We start from the raw sequence: 13,993 nt of genomic DNA, 5'->3' as shown, positions 1-13,993 counted from the left end.
GCAGCCCCGGCCCTGCCGCATGTCCTCCCTTTGGCAGTGGCCTCTGTCTACTCCTGCCACCTGCTACCCTGAGAGCTGCTACTTCTCTTGCTGGATGAGCAAGAGCCTCCTGCCTGCTGGCGTCCAGCCTCACCTGCTGCCACCCCTTTCTGATCCTGTGGTCAGAGCAGTTTTCCTAACACTCAATTTGGATCGTGTTTCTCTCCTGCTTCAGAGCTTTCCCTGGCGACAGGTCCCCGATCCTCAGCTAGGACCATCTCCACTGGCTTTCCCGCCTCCTGCAGCCCGTCCTTAACTCCCAGGCCAGGCTCTATCACCTCTCCAGCCCTTACCTCTGCTTCGCCTGGGTCTGTCTCCTCCTCTTGTTCTGAGTTCCTACTCATTCCCCGAGGCTCCATGTTCACTTCTGAGCCCCCCAGGCAGGGAAGTGAACATGGGGAGGGGGGTCCCGCAGCACCCTGATTCCCTGATGCCACTTCTTGTCTCCTTTTCCTGGGGTGACCATTTGCGGTTACTGTGACCTCGCTGAGGGCCAGGGCCATGCCTGAGTCTCTGTGTTTGCACCAGCAAAGGTTTACGGGACATCTGATCAGAAGGTGCCCACGACTGCCTCTAGAGGCAGGGCCAGCTGCTGCTTATCATGCGGATGAGAAATTGAGGCTCAGAAAGGCTCACAAAGGTCACCCAGCGAATGTGAGGGGAGCTGGGCCGCTGGGTAGGGCGTAGGGCTCGCAGGTGACAAGTGGATGGTGGTCTCCATCGCGGTGTGCGCGTGCAGCCCACAGGCTTGAGGGAGGGGACGGCCTGCTCTCCAGCACTACTTGTCAAACCACAGCCACCGCAGCCGTTCAGGCTTCCGTCTTGAGGTTAACAGAGTTCCCTGCACCCCCAGGTTGGGAGAGGCTCCAGGGCCCTTGCTGAGGAGGAGGCCTGGGGGCACTGCATGTGATCAGGACTCTTCTGACCGCGTGTCTCATATCTCAGACATGCCTTCTTTCAGGCTGGGGTTTCCTGAGAGCAGTCAAGGCTGCAGGGTCTGGCTGCCCAGTCGCCCCTCCCCATGGCAGTGCACCAGCTTCTGCCCCGGGACGGGAGGCGAGGACCTGAGCCTTCTGCTCTGCCCCAGAGGCCTGCTTGGTGAGCTCTGGCACCCTGAGTGGGCTGAGGGGTCATCCCAGCCACCGGTGGTCACCAGTGGTCATGGGACCCTCCATGGGATGGTGGAGCCATGCAGTTGAGCTGTGATGACACCCAAGCCTCATCCTCCACACATAGGGGCAGTGGAGACACAGCCTCAAGCCTTCCTTCCTGCTTGGGAGCTGCCTCCCTCCCCAGGGTTCTGTGGACTCAAGTTCAGTCTTCTGTCTACTCTCTTGTCCTATCCTCAGCCCAGTAACCAGAACAGGGGCCCAGCAGCCCCCTCCAGCCTCGGTGGGATTTTATTCCCTCCCTCCTTTCTCTCTGGCCAACAGGGAAGCTGTTCTAGAGGCGGGAAGAACAGAAGACTGAATACTTTTTGCAAAGCAGGAGCTTTCTAAAGGCCAGGGTGGGAGTTCCAGTTGTGGTGCAGAAGTGAATCTGAGTAGTATCTGTGAGGATGCGGGTTTGATCTCTGGCCTGGAGCAGTGAGTAAAGGACTTAGCGTCGCCGTGAGCTGTGGTGTATGTTGCAGATGTGGCTCGTGTAGGCAGGCAGCTGCAGGTCCTATTTGACCCCTAGCCCTGGAACTTCCAAATGCCAAGGTTGTGGTCCTAAAAAGCCAAAAAAAAAAAAAAAAAAAAAGGGCTAGGGTGCTTGGTGGTGCCCTGCACATCTGCAGAAACTGAGCTTTTGATGGGGCCTGACCCATAGCCTGGAGCACTAGTGGTGGGGGCCAGTCAGGGCTTGGGTGCCCTGAGCATGTCCCTCCAGCCTGCTCCTCTAAATAGTGTGAGGCCATGCAGGGAACGTGACTGCTGCCCCTAGGGAGAAGTGGCTGCTGGAGCCTCTTGGGTACTCCACCCTGGCCTCTCCTAAGGGCCCCCCAGGCCATTGCCCCTCTACTGAGGCCTCTGCCAGTGTGGTAGGCCAGGGCTGGGTGAGGTTCACGCCTACTGCCAACCCAAGTAGCTGCTCAGAGCAGGAGAGCCAGGGCAAGGACCCTGGGAGCCTCCTAAGCATAGCATACCCCCCTCCCACTCCATGGGGATCAGAGCAGCTTAGAGTAGAAGGAAAAGCAGTTTCTTAGGAAAAGCAAGGGGCCTGGACCACAGCCTCTGCTTCCTCTTCTGCAGAGAAACCACAGCTCAGCTGTGCTGGCTGATAATTCAGCAGCTTCTGTCCCTGGAGCCTGCTCCAGGAGCCTTGAGTTTTGAGCAGATGGCCCCTGGGGCTTTGGATGGAAAAAATGGGGCTGGGAGAGATTGGATTGTCCACGGAAAGGGCTCAGACCTGGATTCCCTATAATTTACATCTAAACTGGAGCACTTTCAAGAATGAAGAGGAGCGGTTTTAATTATCACACAGGGCAGCAGATGCAAACTGGAGCTCTTCAGGGCAAACCAAGAGTATGTTACCCTACTTACTACCTTTTCCTAGCTGTGTGCATTCGGGCAATTACATAACCTCTCTCAATTCTGGCTTCTGCATAAAAAAGGCTGATATCCTGTGCTTGCCTTCCAGGGCTGCTGGAGGGATTAAAGGAGTGAATTAAGTTATGTCAAAATGTCTGAACGGCCCTGGGCACAAAGTGGGCTCTCGGGGGTTTGTTCTCCAGTGAAGGCTGGAGAGTCAGATTACCATTTTCACTGTGCCCTCCCGAGGGGTGGGGGCCAGGGTGAGCACCCTAGTTCCCCCCCTTAGGCCTTCTTGTACCTGGGGAGGATGGGCCAGTGAGGAGTCCTGAGCTGGAGCTCTTTTGTGGACGTGTCACTTCCCCACCTCTCCTGCGTGGTGTTTCTGTGCTTACAGAGGACTCCTATCAGCGCCTGGGATGGCTTTGCTACCACCATGCATCTTTGGCTGCCAGAGATCTCAGTCTGGGTTCCGGGAAAGTCTGTGAGCTTCTGATCTCCTGGCATAGCCCAGTGTGGACGCAGCAATGTTCTCGGAGGGTGGGGGTCCAGGAAGGTGGCTGGGGGCTGAACTGAAGGAGGTGGCCTGCATTTTCTGTGGCTGCTCCTGGGAATTGAGAAACTAAACAGAGCCTGCACCAACCCAGAATTTTTTAAGAGGTAGGTATGGGTCCTGCCTCTGCCATTTCCCTGGGCTAGTCCTAGTCTCCGGGCCTCTGGTTCCTGCAGGAAGGCCCTCTTCAGTGCATGGTGAGAAGACCTACTGGACCTGGTGGCATTTCTGCAGTGGCACAGGTTCGATACCCAGCCCAGTGCAGTGGGTTAAGGATCTGGTGTTGCTGGAGCTGTGGTGTAGGTTGCAGCTGCAGCTTGGATTCAATCCCTGGCCCAGTAATTTCCATATGCATGGGTGTGGCCAAAAAAAAAAAAAAAAAAAAAAGGTGCAGGTGTGGGTGGTGCAGGCCCAGCTTGAACTTGCCCTCTACCCACTACCCTCGGGTCCTCCCCACTGCCCAGGACCCTTCAGAGAGAGTAGGGCTTGCTGAGGGGACAGCTTTCTCCAGTGTCCAGGAAGAGGCTCAGTAAAGGGATGAATAAATGAGGTCAGAGCCGGGAAGTGACACTATGTCTGTGGCATCAGCTCTGTGCGGAGGCTGCCCCCCCGCCCCTCCCCTGCCCAAAGCAGGAGCTACTGCAGGTGGAAGGATGTGACCAGATGCCCTTGTGCACTGCCAACTCTCCAGGCAGACTTCATGCCTGGAGACCTTATCCCAGCAGCCCTGACGACTGGCTACTTCGTCCTCCACTTCCTCTCCTCACCCTGAGTATGCTGTTCTGGCCCCTGGAGTCAGGGCTTGCTGGAAGGCTGGTTTCTGAAAACATCAGCTCTGGAAGTTTCCTTGAGGTAATAGCATGCAGCCCTCTGCTGACTCCTGTCTGGCCAGGCTCCTTTAAATGAGGGGCCCAAAGCTCAAGGCGGTGGGTGGTTGGGGAGGGACGAGGTAGGGGTGTGGCTCCCAGGGCGTCCCCTTGGGGAGGGTGCAGGGTTTGCCTCAGCACTGAGTCCCAGACCGAGGCCACAAGGCTTCCCGCCGACTTGGTCTTCAGTACATTTGGCCTCAGCTCCACCCTCCTGACAGAGGCCAAGGAGGGAAGTGGGACACCGAACAGGTGTCACTAACGGTATAGCTAAGAAAAGATGTTTGCAAAAATGAAGTACTGGAGGAGTTCCCATTGTGGCTCAGTGGTTAGCGAATCCGACTAGGAACCATGAGGTTGTGGGTTTGATCCCTGGCCTTGCTCAGAGGGTTAAGGATCCGGTGTTGCCGTGAGTTGTGGTGTAGGCCGATGGCTACAGCTCCAATTAGACCCCTAGCCTGGGAACCTTCATATGCTGCAGGAGCAGCCCTGGAAAAGGCAAAAAGACCAAAAAAATAAGTACTAGAACTCTGAAAATGGTGCCAAAATCCCACTGGAAGACGGGACCAATGGGCCTATTCATGGAGGGTCTTGAGGTAAAAGTTGTCTTGATCCTCAAGGATGACGCTGGCATCTAATATGTTCTCAAGAGAAATGTCTGACTCTTGCATTCCTCTCCTATTCACATCCTTTGTTCATTTTTCTAAAATGTCTTTTTCTTTCCTCCCCATATCTTTTTTGTCTTTTTAGGGACCCGCTCACAGCACATGGAGACTCCCAGGTTAGGGGTCAAATTGGAGCTGCGGCTGCTGGCATACACCACAGCCACAGCAATGCCAGGGATTGAACCCACAATCTCACGGTTCCTAGTCAGATTCGTTTCCACTGCACCATGATGGGAACTTTCTTGTTACTTAATGATTTATAGGTACTCTTTGTATATCATGGATAGCAATCCTTTGTCATGTATTTCCCCCTTTTTCTCTGTCATTTATGTTGGAACTTTATGTCGTCTTCCATACGAAGTTTTAGTTTCGTGCTGTCCTATGTGGTCTTTTCCTTTGGCTTCTGTGTTTCACGTTGTGCCTGGAATTTCTTTCACTGAGATGCTTCAGCTGCTGCTTTACATGTTCTGAGAAACAACGGCCAAAACGCTTGCAGTGGCAGCAAATCATGCTTGCATTTCAAAAGAAAGTGTTTATTTTAAAAATAAGAACTGTCACCCCAAGCATTTATTTAAATATTAATAGATATGGGTAAAAATTACAAGTGGTAGAACAAAACTAACAGCTTTATGTTCACAGATGGTCAGACGCTGACAAACAAGAACTAAGATCTATGTATGTTGAGATTTGGTTGTTATGAAAATGCATACGAAGGCTTAAGAAACGGTCTATTTATAGGCTTTGGTGGAGCCATAATCCCCAATTTTCTACTGGCTCCTGATGCTGCTTGAGAACCAAGCAAAGCTGAACGGGATCCAAATACGTTGGAAGGTTTAGTTTTAGAAGATATCCTTCTGCTTGTGCCGGACCCCCTAAAATGTGGCAAAGAAAAGAATATTAAAATGTTAAATAAAATCAAACGTGAACAGTCTTTTTGCCTCTTAACCTGCAAATAGCTGTATCAGCTACAGTTTTCCTTGGTTATACATGTCTGTGCATTTTCGACCTAGAAGGGCCCTGGGTGAGGTAAGTTTCCTTTGCCATTCAAGGAATAAAGGAAGGCTGCCCTTGACACAAATCTGTCATAAATTTGTATTCCTAAAATGTCAAGGATTCTGTGACTTGAGACTAACCCCCTGTGCCTTCTCTTCCATCTCACAGCTGATAACCAGACCCCTCCCTCCCACCCCTCCTTCCACACCCCCCATCTGAAAGCAAGTGAGAATTCCTGGTTTTAAGGCCCCAGTGCCTGGACAATAGGCTGTGGAATTACTCCCAGAGCAAGGGATCTCTGCAGGTGGGTGGAGATGTGGGGGGCAGAGTGGGCCCCCCCTGCGGGGAAGGCTGCAGATGTGGATCCCTGGGGGCCCCGGAGCAGCTCAGGGCTGGCAGATCTCCGTCAGGGCCTCGCTGCCAGTGGCTGGCTCGCTTGTCTAAGCTCCAAGATCTGCCTACTCTCACCTCCCACTCGTTGCCTTTAAGTCCCTGCCACAGCCCATCACAAAGTCCTCCTAGCACCTCACTTCCCCCACTGATCTGAAGAAGATAACAGATTTTTCTCCCCCACCTCAAATAAACTGTAAAAAAATTAAAAAAAAAAAAAATCACAGGGCCAGCATGTTTACAAGACTAGCAAGGCAGCAGGCTCTGCAGAAGCCTTTCCCACCACCGCTCCATAACCCAGCTGAATTCAGGCCCAGTGGCTGAATTCAGGCCCAGTGTTCGTTCTCCGGCACCAGGGCATGCAAATGGCCTCTTATCTGTGAATTTAGGGGCCGTAGGGTATCAGGGCCACGAATCTGCTGAAAACATTTTGGTGGGGCTGGATGCAAAGTGGTTTTTCAACATTTTTGAACTCTTGCTTGAGGGCAGTTTTACTGCAGAACTGGCAAAGATCTGCTAAACCAGCAGAGAAGCAGCCTTAAATTTCCCTATGCTGATTTCCTGCTGAGAAATTAAGCCCCGAGCGAAAACCTGCTGTTTATGTTGATTTACAGAATGAATCTGCCAACGGCAGCCTCCATTTCACCAGAGCCATCCATCTCCCTCCCACTCAGAGTCCAGAACACAACAGGTTCATTGTGCGTTCCTCTGAAGATGTCAAACTCGGAGGGTGGGGTGGAGAGTTGAGGACTCTGGCAAGGAGCCATGTGTATTCCGTGGCTGTGCAGAGCCTCTCGGGCAGGTGAGCAGCCTGGACATGTGGGAAACGACCTTGCAGGGTGGCTCAGTGGGCACGAGGAGAACGCAGCACAGAACCAAAGAGGCTACTGCATGGCAAAGCAAAAGTTACACAACTTACTGCTTTTAGCCAGTAGGCATTAGAAAAGAAGCCCACTGTCAACACACGGGTTAATTAAAAACCAGCATCAAAACTGGTGCTTCGGACTTTCGGTGTGGCTTGCAGCATAACTATGAGGCATCGCTTCTACAGCGGCTGTGGCTCGACCCCTGGCTTGGGAACTTCCATATGCTGCAGAGAAAAAAACCCAACAACTGGTACTGACTTTTGTTCAAGGGTGAGTTTTACTACTTACTAGATTTGGCTCTACGCCACAGGGGAAAGGGCCTACCTCTTTATAAACAAAATTTGTGAAAACAATAAGGGAGCCAATGGCAGCGAACACAAAAACCTGGTTTGCTTGGTTCTACCATGTGACAACGAGAAGATCATGATGTTTTTTCAGGAAACTCCACAGACGATGCGCAGCAGTGGAAATGCTCTGGGCAGCCTGGGTGAGCCAGGGTCCAGTCCCCGCTGTGAGCCTGGGATCAGGCTGTGGACAGCCTCACACAAGTCTTTCCCAGGCCAGGCCTCTGCTTCCTCGTCATAAACCCCAGGGGGCTGGACCAGAGGCCTTTTAAGGTCTCCTAGGCTGCATGCACGCCTGAGGAAATGAGTATTTCCCCAAACAGGGGAATCAGTGAAGAAAATAAGAAAACGTCCCCACTGAAGAACATCTGCTGGTCCCTTGCACACAAAAAACCACAAAAGTTATTATTCACCTGTAAAAATGAATGAAATCTTGCCACTGTGACAACATGAACGGACCTCAAGGGCATTATGTTATGTGAAGTATGTCAGACAGAGAAAAACAAACACTGTATGATCTCTCCTGCATGTGGAATCTAAATACATATATTATTTAAACCAAGTTCATAAATGCAGAGAATACAATGATGGTTGCAAAGGCAGGGGTAGGGTGGGGTGTAATGTAAGTGGGTGAAGCTTTTTTTTTGTTTATGTTTAAATAAAATAAAAAATAAAAACCTCAAAATTAAATGAATACTTACTAATGCCTTTAATCTCTGACCCCTGACAGAAGGATTAGCACACACAAGGTGTTTGTTTATGGACTGAATAAGAAAATGACAATTTGGTAACATTTGCCTTTCTTTTCCTCCCCCATCCAATTTTTGGCTTTTATAACATAGAAGGAAAAGAGGTAGAAAAACTGCAAAAGAAAAACACAAGAGGAGCTCCCCCCGTGGCTCATGGGTACTACTGGCTCAGTAGTAACAAACCTGACTGGTACCCATGAGGATGCGGGTTCAATCCCTGGCCTCGCTCAGTGGGTTAAGGATCCGGTATTGCCATGAGCTGTGGTGTAGGTCACAGATGCAGCTCTGATTGGACCCCTAGCCTGGGAACCTCCATATGCCATGGGTGCAGCCCTAAAAAGCAAAAAAACCCCAAAAACAAAACAAAACAAAACACTAAAAAAACAAGAAAAGAAAAACACAAGAGCTTGCACAAGTTTACCGAGGACCTGTTTCCCCTTTTTTGCAATAAGCATTTCTGTAACAATTCGCAGACACGTGAGGCCAAACTCTCCAGACTAACAGGATGGTCTCCATCCTGCCCAACCTTACCTTCAGGGCGAGGGCAGAGGATGTCCTTGTAGAAGACAGGAAAAAGGGGCTGTCAGAAGCAGGGCAATTATGAAGAAACAAGAATGTTGCCCAGCTCATTTCCAGGATCTGACACTGCCACGCTGGTGAGCGGGGAGCACCCCAGAGCAGATGCGGCCCAGCCCAGGGGCCAGGCAGATGCAGGAAAGGGAAGATGGCACGGCTGGACTGACCTTTTGAGTTTTCTTTTGTGGTCTCTTCTCTGCTACCCTGCAAAGCTTGGGAGGCTGGCTCTCCCGGGGGTTACTGAATAGCAGGGAATGTGGAGTGATAAAAGCAGTGCGGCAAATGCTGTTGAAATCCTGAGTGATGAAATAAAACTCTTGCTTTATGTAGCTGGTATATAATTTACAGCATTTTAAGGTGGAAAAGTCTCATAAGAGCAACTGTTGGGAAAAAAAAAATTTTTTTCCCCCTAAGGTAAGGTCAAAGTTGGAGAAGTTTTTGTTTTGTTTTGTTTTTTGTTTTTGTCTTTTTGCCATTTCTTGGGCCGCTCCTGCGGCATATGGAGGTTCCCAGGCTAGGGGTCTTTTCGGAGCTGTAGCTGCCAGTCCACGCCAGAGCCACAGCAACTCAGGATCCGAGCCGCATCTGCGACCTACACCACAGCTCACGGCAACACCGGATCGTTAACCCACTGAGCAAAGGCAGGGATCGAACCCGCAATCTCATGGTTCCTAGTCGGATTCGTTAACCACTGCGCCACGACGGGAACTCCAGAAGCTTTTAAAAACTAGAAAACTTTAGTAATAATCAACTTCAGAGCAGGTATTTTATTTTATTTTCTCTCTCTCTCTTTTTTTTTTTTGTCTTTTCTAGGGTTGCACCCGTGGCATATGGAAGTTCACAGGCTAGGGGTCGGAGCTACAGCTGCCCGCCTATGCCACAGTCACAGCAACACCAGATCTGAGCTGCGTCTGCAACCTACACCACAGCTCATGGAAACGCTGGATCCTTAACCCACTGAGTGAGGCCAGGGATCAAACCCGCAACCTCATGGTTCCTAGCCGGATACGTTAACCACTGAGCCACAACGGGAACTCCCAGAGCAGGTATTTTAAAACTCTGAAACAAGTCAAACCTCAATCCTCACTTTACAAACTGGAGAGGCAACATTTAACAATGGCTTACTTTAACAAATGCTTCAGAGCAAACCAGAGCAGTCGTACTTTTGTTTTTTGCTTTTTAGGGCTGCACCTGCAGCATATGGAAGTTCACAGGCCAGGGGTCGAATCGGAGCTACAGCTGCCGGCCTATGCCACAGTCACAGCAATGCCAGATCCGAGCCTCGTCTGCAACTTACACCATAGCTCATGGCCATGCCAGATCCTTAGCCCACTGAGTGAGGCCAGGGATTGAACCTGTGTCCTCAGGGATGCTTGTCCGGTTTGTTTCTGCTGCGCCACCAGGGCAACTCCCAGTTGCACTTTTGAACTTCTCTCTCTTCTACTCTACGCTGCAGAAAAGGTGGCAGAACTTACCCTTTTGCCTTGGAACCACTGAAACTAGTTTTTCTCCTCTTAGACCTTTGGGAGGCTGGTATCCTTTTCCTTTTTCTTTCATTTTTGGTTTTATTTGCAAAGTAGTGAGAAGATATGAGTGTTTCCTCATCCAACTCCTCGGGGGCGTTTCTTCCACTGCCTCTGCAGCTGGAGGGGCTTCTCCGTGGGGAATTGTCCTCAGCTAAAAAAGGAGAACGCAGACATTAAGTGACGCTGTGCTTGTCTAAGTGCTGTCACAGCCTAGATGTGGATACAAAGCACAGGGCCACAGTTCAGCTGATGCCTAGCTGCCTCCCTGCTGAATCCTGCCACGTGGATTCAACAACTCCACCAGAAATCAACTCCCCCCACCCCACAAAGTCCCAAAGTGGTCAATGGCAATTTATTTTTAAAGAAAGGGGGTCAGAATTCATTAAGAAAATGTATGATGCTCTTTAACTTGACTAGAGATGTCAGGTTTATTAGCCCATAATCTGTGGCCTGCACCCCTGTTATTGTTTGGGCAGTTAATCCTGTTAGGCTCTTTGAAAAGTATAAAGTGCTAAATAAAAGGCAATTTTATTTGTCATTTTACACATGCTAAAAAAATTTACCCAGTATAATGAAAACATAACTATGTTCTGCATCTTATCTTTGAACGATAGTAAATGAGTGTCAGAAAATTCTAGATATTTTACTCTTTGCATAATAGTTGTGAACATTTCACATACCACTCAGGAAATGGGTCTGTACGAAAGCACACATTTGCAGAGAAGATGGTAATTTCTATAGGCATTCGCAACCTAAGGCGCCCCCAAAGCATGGAATCTTCCCATAAGTCAACAGGGATCAGGTTCATTTTCTGAAGATACTTCCTGCCTGGCTGGCCTGGTTCACCCTCAGGCCAGCCCCCGCCTGGGAGGAAAGGCACAGGGGGAAGCAGCACAGCTCGGTGAAGAGCTGTCATCCCAGCCATGGGATTTTGGGGAAATGAAAAGGCCTTACTCATTTTCACCTCTGAATGGCTGTTAAGAGGATAGCACAAAATAGGCGAATAGGAGTGTCTCTCTCTCGATTGGGGCTGTTTCTGCAGAGCAGCCCTGTCTTATGTGGGCAAAATGCCCTTCCACACAAGTTACTACACTAAACAAATGTATACAAATGACCCACCAAGAGGTCAACATATTTGAAATAAGGCTTCTAGGAATAACTACTACACAGAGGAATTAACGAAAACTCTTGGGCATTTTGTCAATGGACAAAAACCCTAAAAACAAAAAACGACTGTGGGGAGAGAGAACCTGACATACAGCTCACTCATTTCTCATCCTCAGCTTTGAGAAGGACCTAGCAGTGCCAGCCCCACCCCTGAGGTCCATTACCAAACAGGAAAACACTTCCTGTGGCTAGTCTGCATGGCAATACGCTGGAGGAAGGCCCAGGACTCCTGTACAAGACTTGTCCTATCTGCCGCATCGAAATCTTTCTTCGTCCTTGCATTCTCCCCGAGCCCATGCTTTCTGCAGCTCAGTGAGGAGTTGCCTAATTAGAGGTGCTGCATGACAAGTCTCGCGTGACCTTTGGGAAGCCCGCTAATGATGCACTCACTGGGCAGATTCTTTCAATGGCTAATCACAGTTAGACTCTCCAGTGTTCCGATTACATGTCCATTTTTCCAAAACATTTAAACTCCACTTCTGAACTTTATCTTTAGACACGCTTGTCAGATAACACGTTCCTCCCTCAGATAAGGAAACTGAAGCACAAAGAGGTTATTTGTGGCTTGCCAAGGATCACACAGTGAGATGGTGGCAGATCCCTGGGTGCTTGCCTTAACAGAACCAGCAGTTCCTGGGCCCAAGGGGCCTCCTTTGGGTCCTACTGGCAAGTTCAGTAACTTGCATGCCCTGGGGGCCTAAGCACCAGTGTCCTCGAAGAGGTCTACTCCGACAACTGGACGTCTGTGTGACAAGGCGTAGGAAAAGCATTAACACAACCCCGAAACCACATAATTCTAATCCAGTGAGACACATCGCTTCACATTAAAAGAGGCTTTCAGAAAACATGTATTTGGCTGCATACTGAACCTGGCACTGTCCATTCGGAGTATTTCTGTAATATTGGAATCACTTCTGCACCGTATTTTTCCAGTTTGTCTTCTGTAACACCATCAATTTGAAGCAAAACCTCAGGATCAGAAGATAAAGATTCTGTGCATGGGCATAAAATTAGAAATTTAAATTACTACCCATAGAAAACCCTCTGAATTTATGCTCATTCACCAATTCAGCACATGTTTGTAAAGTGCCAACTAACTGCAGAGCACTGGGTACATGGGCCAATTTTCTACAAGGCAGTTAGTGCCAACAGAGGCAGCAGACAGGCCCAGAGGGCAGGCGCCCATCCTCCAATTCCAGCAGCAGAGGGGCATTAAGTCAGGACAGAGAATGGAGACGGCAAAGGCCGTGGGGGGCATGGGAGAGCGGGGGCCAGGGCGGTGTGCCTCGGTTTAACACGACTTTATCTGGCCCAGTGTTCTCACAACGAAGACTCGTCTAGCTGCAAAGATGATGATCCTTCTGTTTGCAGAAAACATCCACATCTGTACTTCCAGCTCCGACTTCTCCCCTGCACTCCAGAACGGCCATGGCTGAATTCTCCTTCCTCCCTCCAGCCCAACCCAAACCTGTCCTTTCTCCAGTCCTGTGTGCTGACTTGAACAAGCAGGCTGTTAAGAGTCCTCGGCACAGGGAGTTCCCATTGTGGCTCAGTGGAAACGAATCTGACCAGTATCCATGAGGACGCAGGTTTGATCCCTGGCCTTGCTCAGTGGGTTAAGGATCTGGCATTGCCATGAGCTGTGGTGTAGGCTGAAGATGCGGCTTGGGTCTGGCATTGCTGTGCCTGTGGCGTAGGCTGGCAGCTGTAGCTCCAATTAGACCCCTAGCCTGGGAACCTTCATATGCCGCGCGAGGGTGCGGCCCTAAAAAGACAAAAAAAAAAAAAAAAAAAAAGTCTTCTGCACAGAAAAGGCACATCAGTCTTGAGCCTAGACAAGACTGATATTTAAAAGACTATGCTGGCTGCTGTATGGAAAATGGACTGTGAGGGAGAGAGAGGAAGCCAGAGCCTGGTGGAGGCCATTGCAGGACCCAGGAAGGATTCAGTGAATTTGCCGGTAGCAGGGGAGATGGAGAGAAGAAAGATGCTGATAAATTTTGGAGGCTGGGTCTGGAGGATTTATTGATGTACTGGCTACGGGGAGTGAGGGAGTAAAACTTCCCTCGTATGTGACCTGAGCAAAGGGTAGATTTCCAATCTGTGCTTCTCACAGCATTTCTATGTTTAGAGGAAAAGAAGAGATCCGAGAGGCAGACCAGAAGGTTTATGGAGAGGGGTAGTGGAAGACAAAGTGTGTGGGGGGGCTGCAAGCAGAAATGCAGATAGAATTTGGCCTTTATCAGGAGAGCTGCTGTGGTTTGAGCAGAGTATCTGGAAGATGAAAATGTATGTTGTCTTCATATCTGGAGTTAAGGAGGCCAGTTACGAAACTACACTAACAGCCTAGGAACAAAACACTGGATTTCATTTGATTCTAAGATAGACACGTTTTAGCATTCCTGAGGTCAAGGTGTGTCTTACAAGTGCTGACGGCCAAATGGCAGCTGTCCTGAGGCTGTCACTGCCTGTACACTGCCTGGCTCCTGCATGTTGAGTTTAACCGCCACATGAAACGAAACGTCTTCAAATAGACTGGACTGTTTAGATTCTGCATATAAGTGATTAAAAAAAAATATTGGTGGGGTTCCTGGTGTGGCTCAGTGGAAGTGAATCTGACTAGTATCCATGAGGACTTGGGTTTGATCCCTGGCCTCGCTCAGTGGGCTAAGGATCCGGCGTTGCTGTGAGCTGTGGTGTAGGTAACAGACATGGCTCGGATTCCCTGTTGCTGTGGCTGTGGTGT

At 49.9% G+C, this 13,993-nt stretch overlaps 1 protein-coding gene across 6 annotated transcripts in view; it reads right to left on the bottom strand.

Moving 5' to 3' along the window:
- Positions 1 to 5,148: 5,148 nt before the first annotated feature.
- Positions 5,149 to 13,993, bottom strand: part of BLM (BLM RecQ like helicase) — a 95,097-nt gene continuing 86,252 nt past the window's right edge. For 4 of the 6 annotated variants that reach the window (XM_021097881.2, XM_021097884.2, XM_021097882.2 and 1 more), the window contains 3 exons: positions 12,117 to 12,239; positions 10,030 to 10,231; positions 5,149 to 5,508 (listed from right to left, as the gene is read on the bottom strand). In XM_021097881.2, coding sequence (XP_020953540.1) covers positions 5,331 to 5,508; positions 10,030 to 10,231; positions 12,117 to 12,239 — 503 coding nt within the window. In that variant the 3' untranslated portion in view covers positions 5,149 to 5,330. 6 annotated transcript variants of the gene reach the window in all.

Source organism: Sus scrofa, chromosome 7, assembly GCF_054392235.1.
Source record: "Sus scrofa isolate SSC_HxYL_T2T_F1_AM1 chromosome 7, Sscrofa_HxYL_maternal_Yorkshire_Landrace_v2.0, whole genome shotgun sequence".
Classification (NCBI taxonomy): Eukaryota; Metazoa; Chordata; class Mammalia; order Artiodactyla; family Suidae; genus Sus; species Sus scrofa.
The sequence above is the reverse complement of the archived record's forward strand: the minus strand, read 5'-3'. Positions and strand labels throughout refer to the sequence as shown.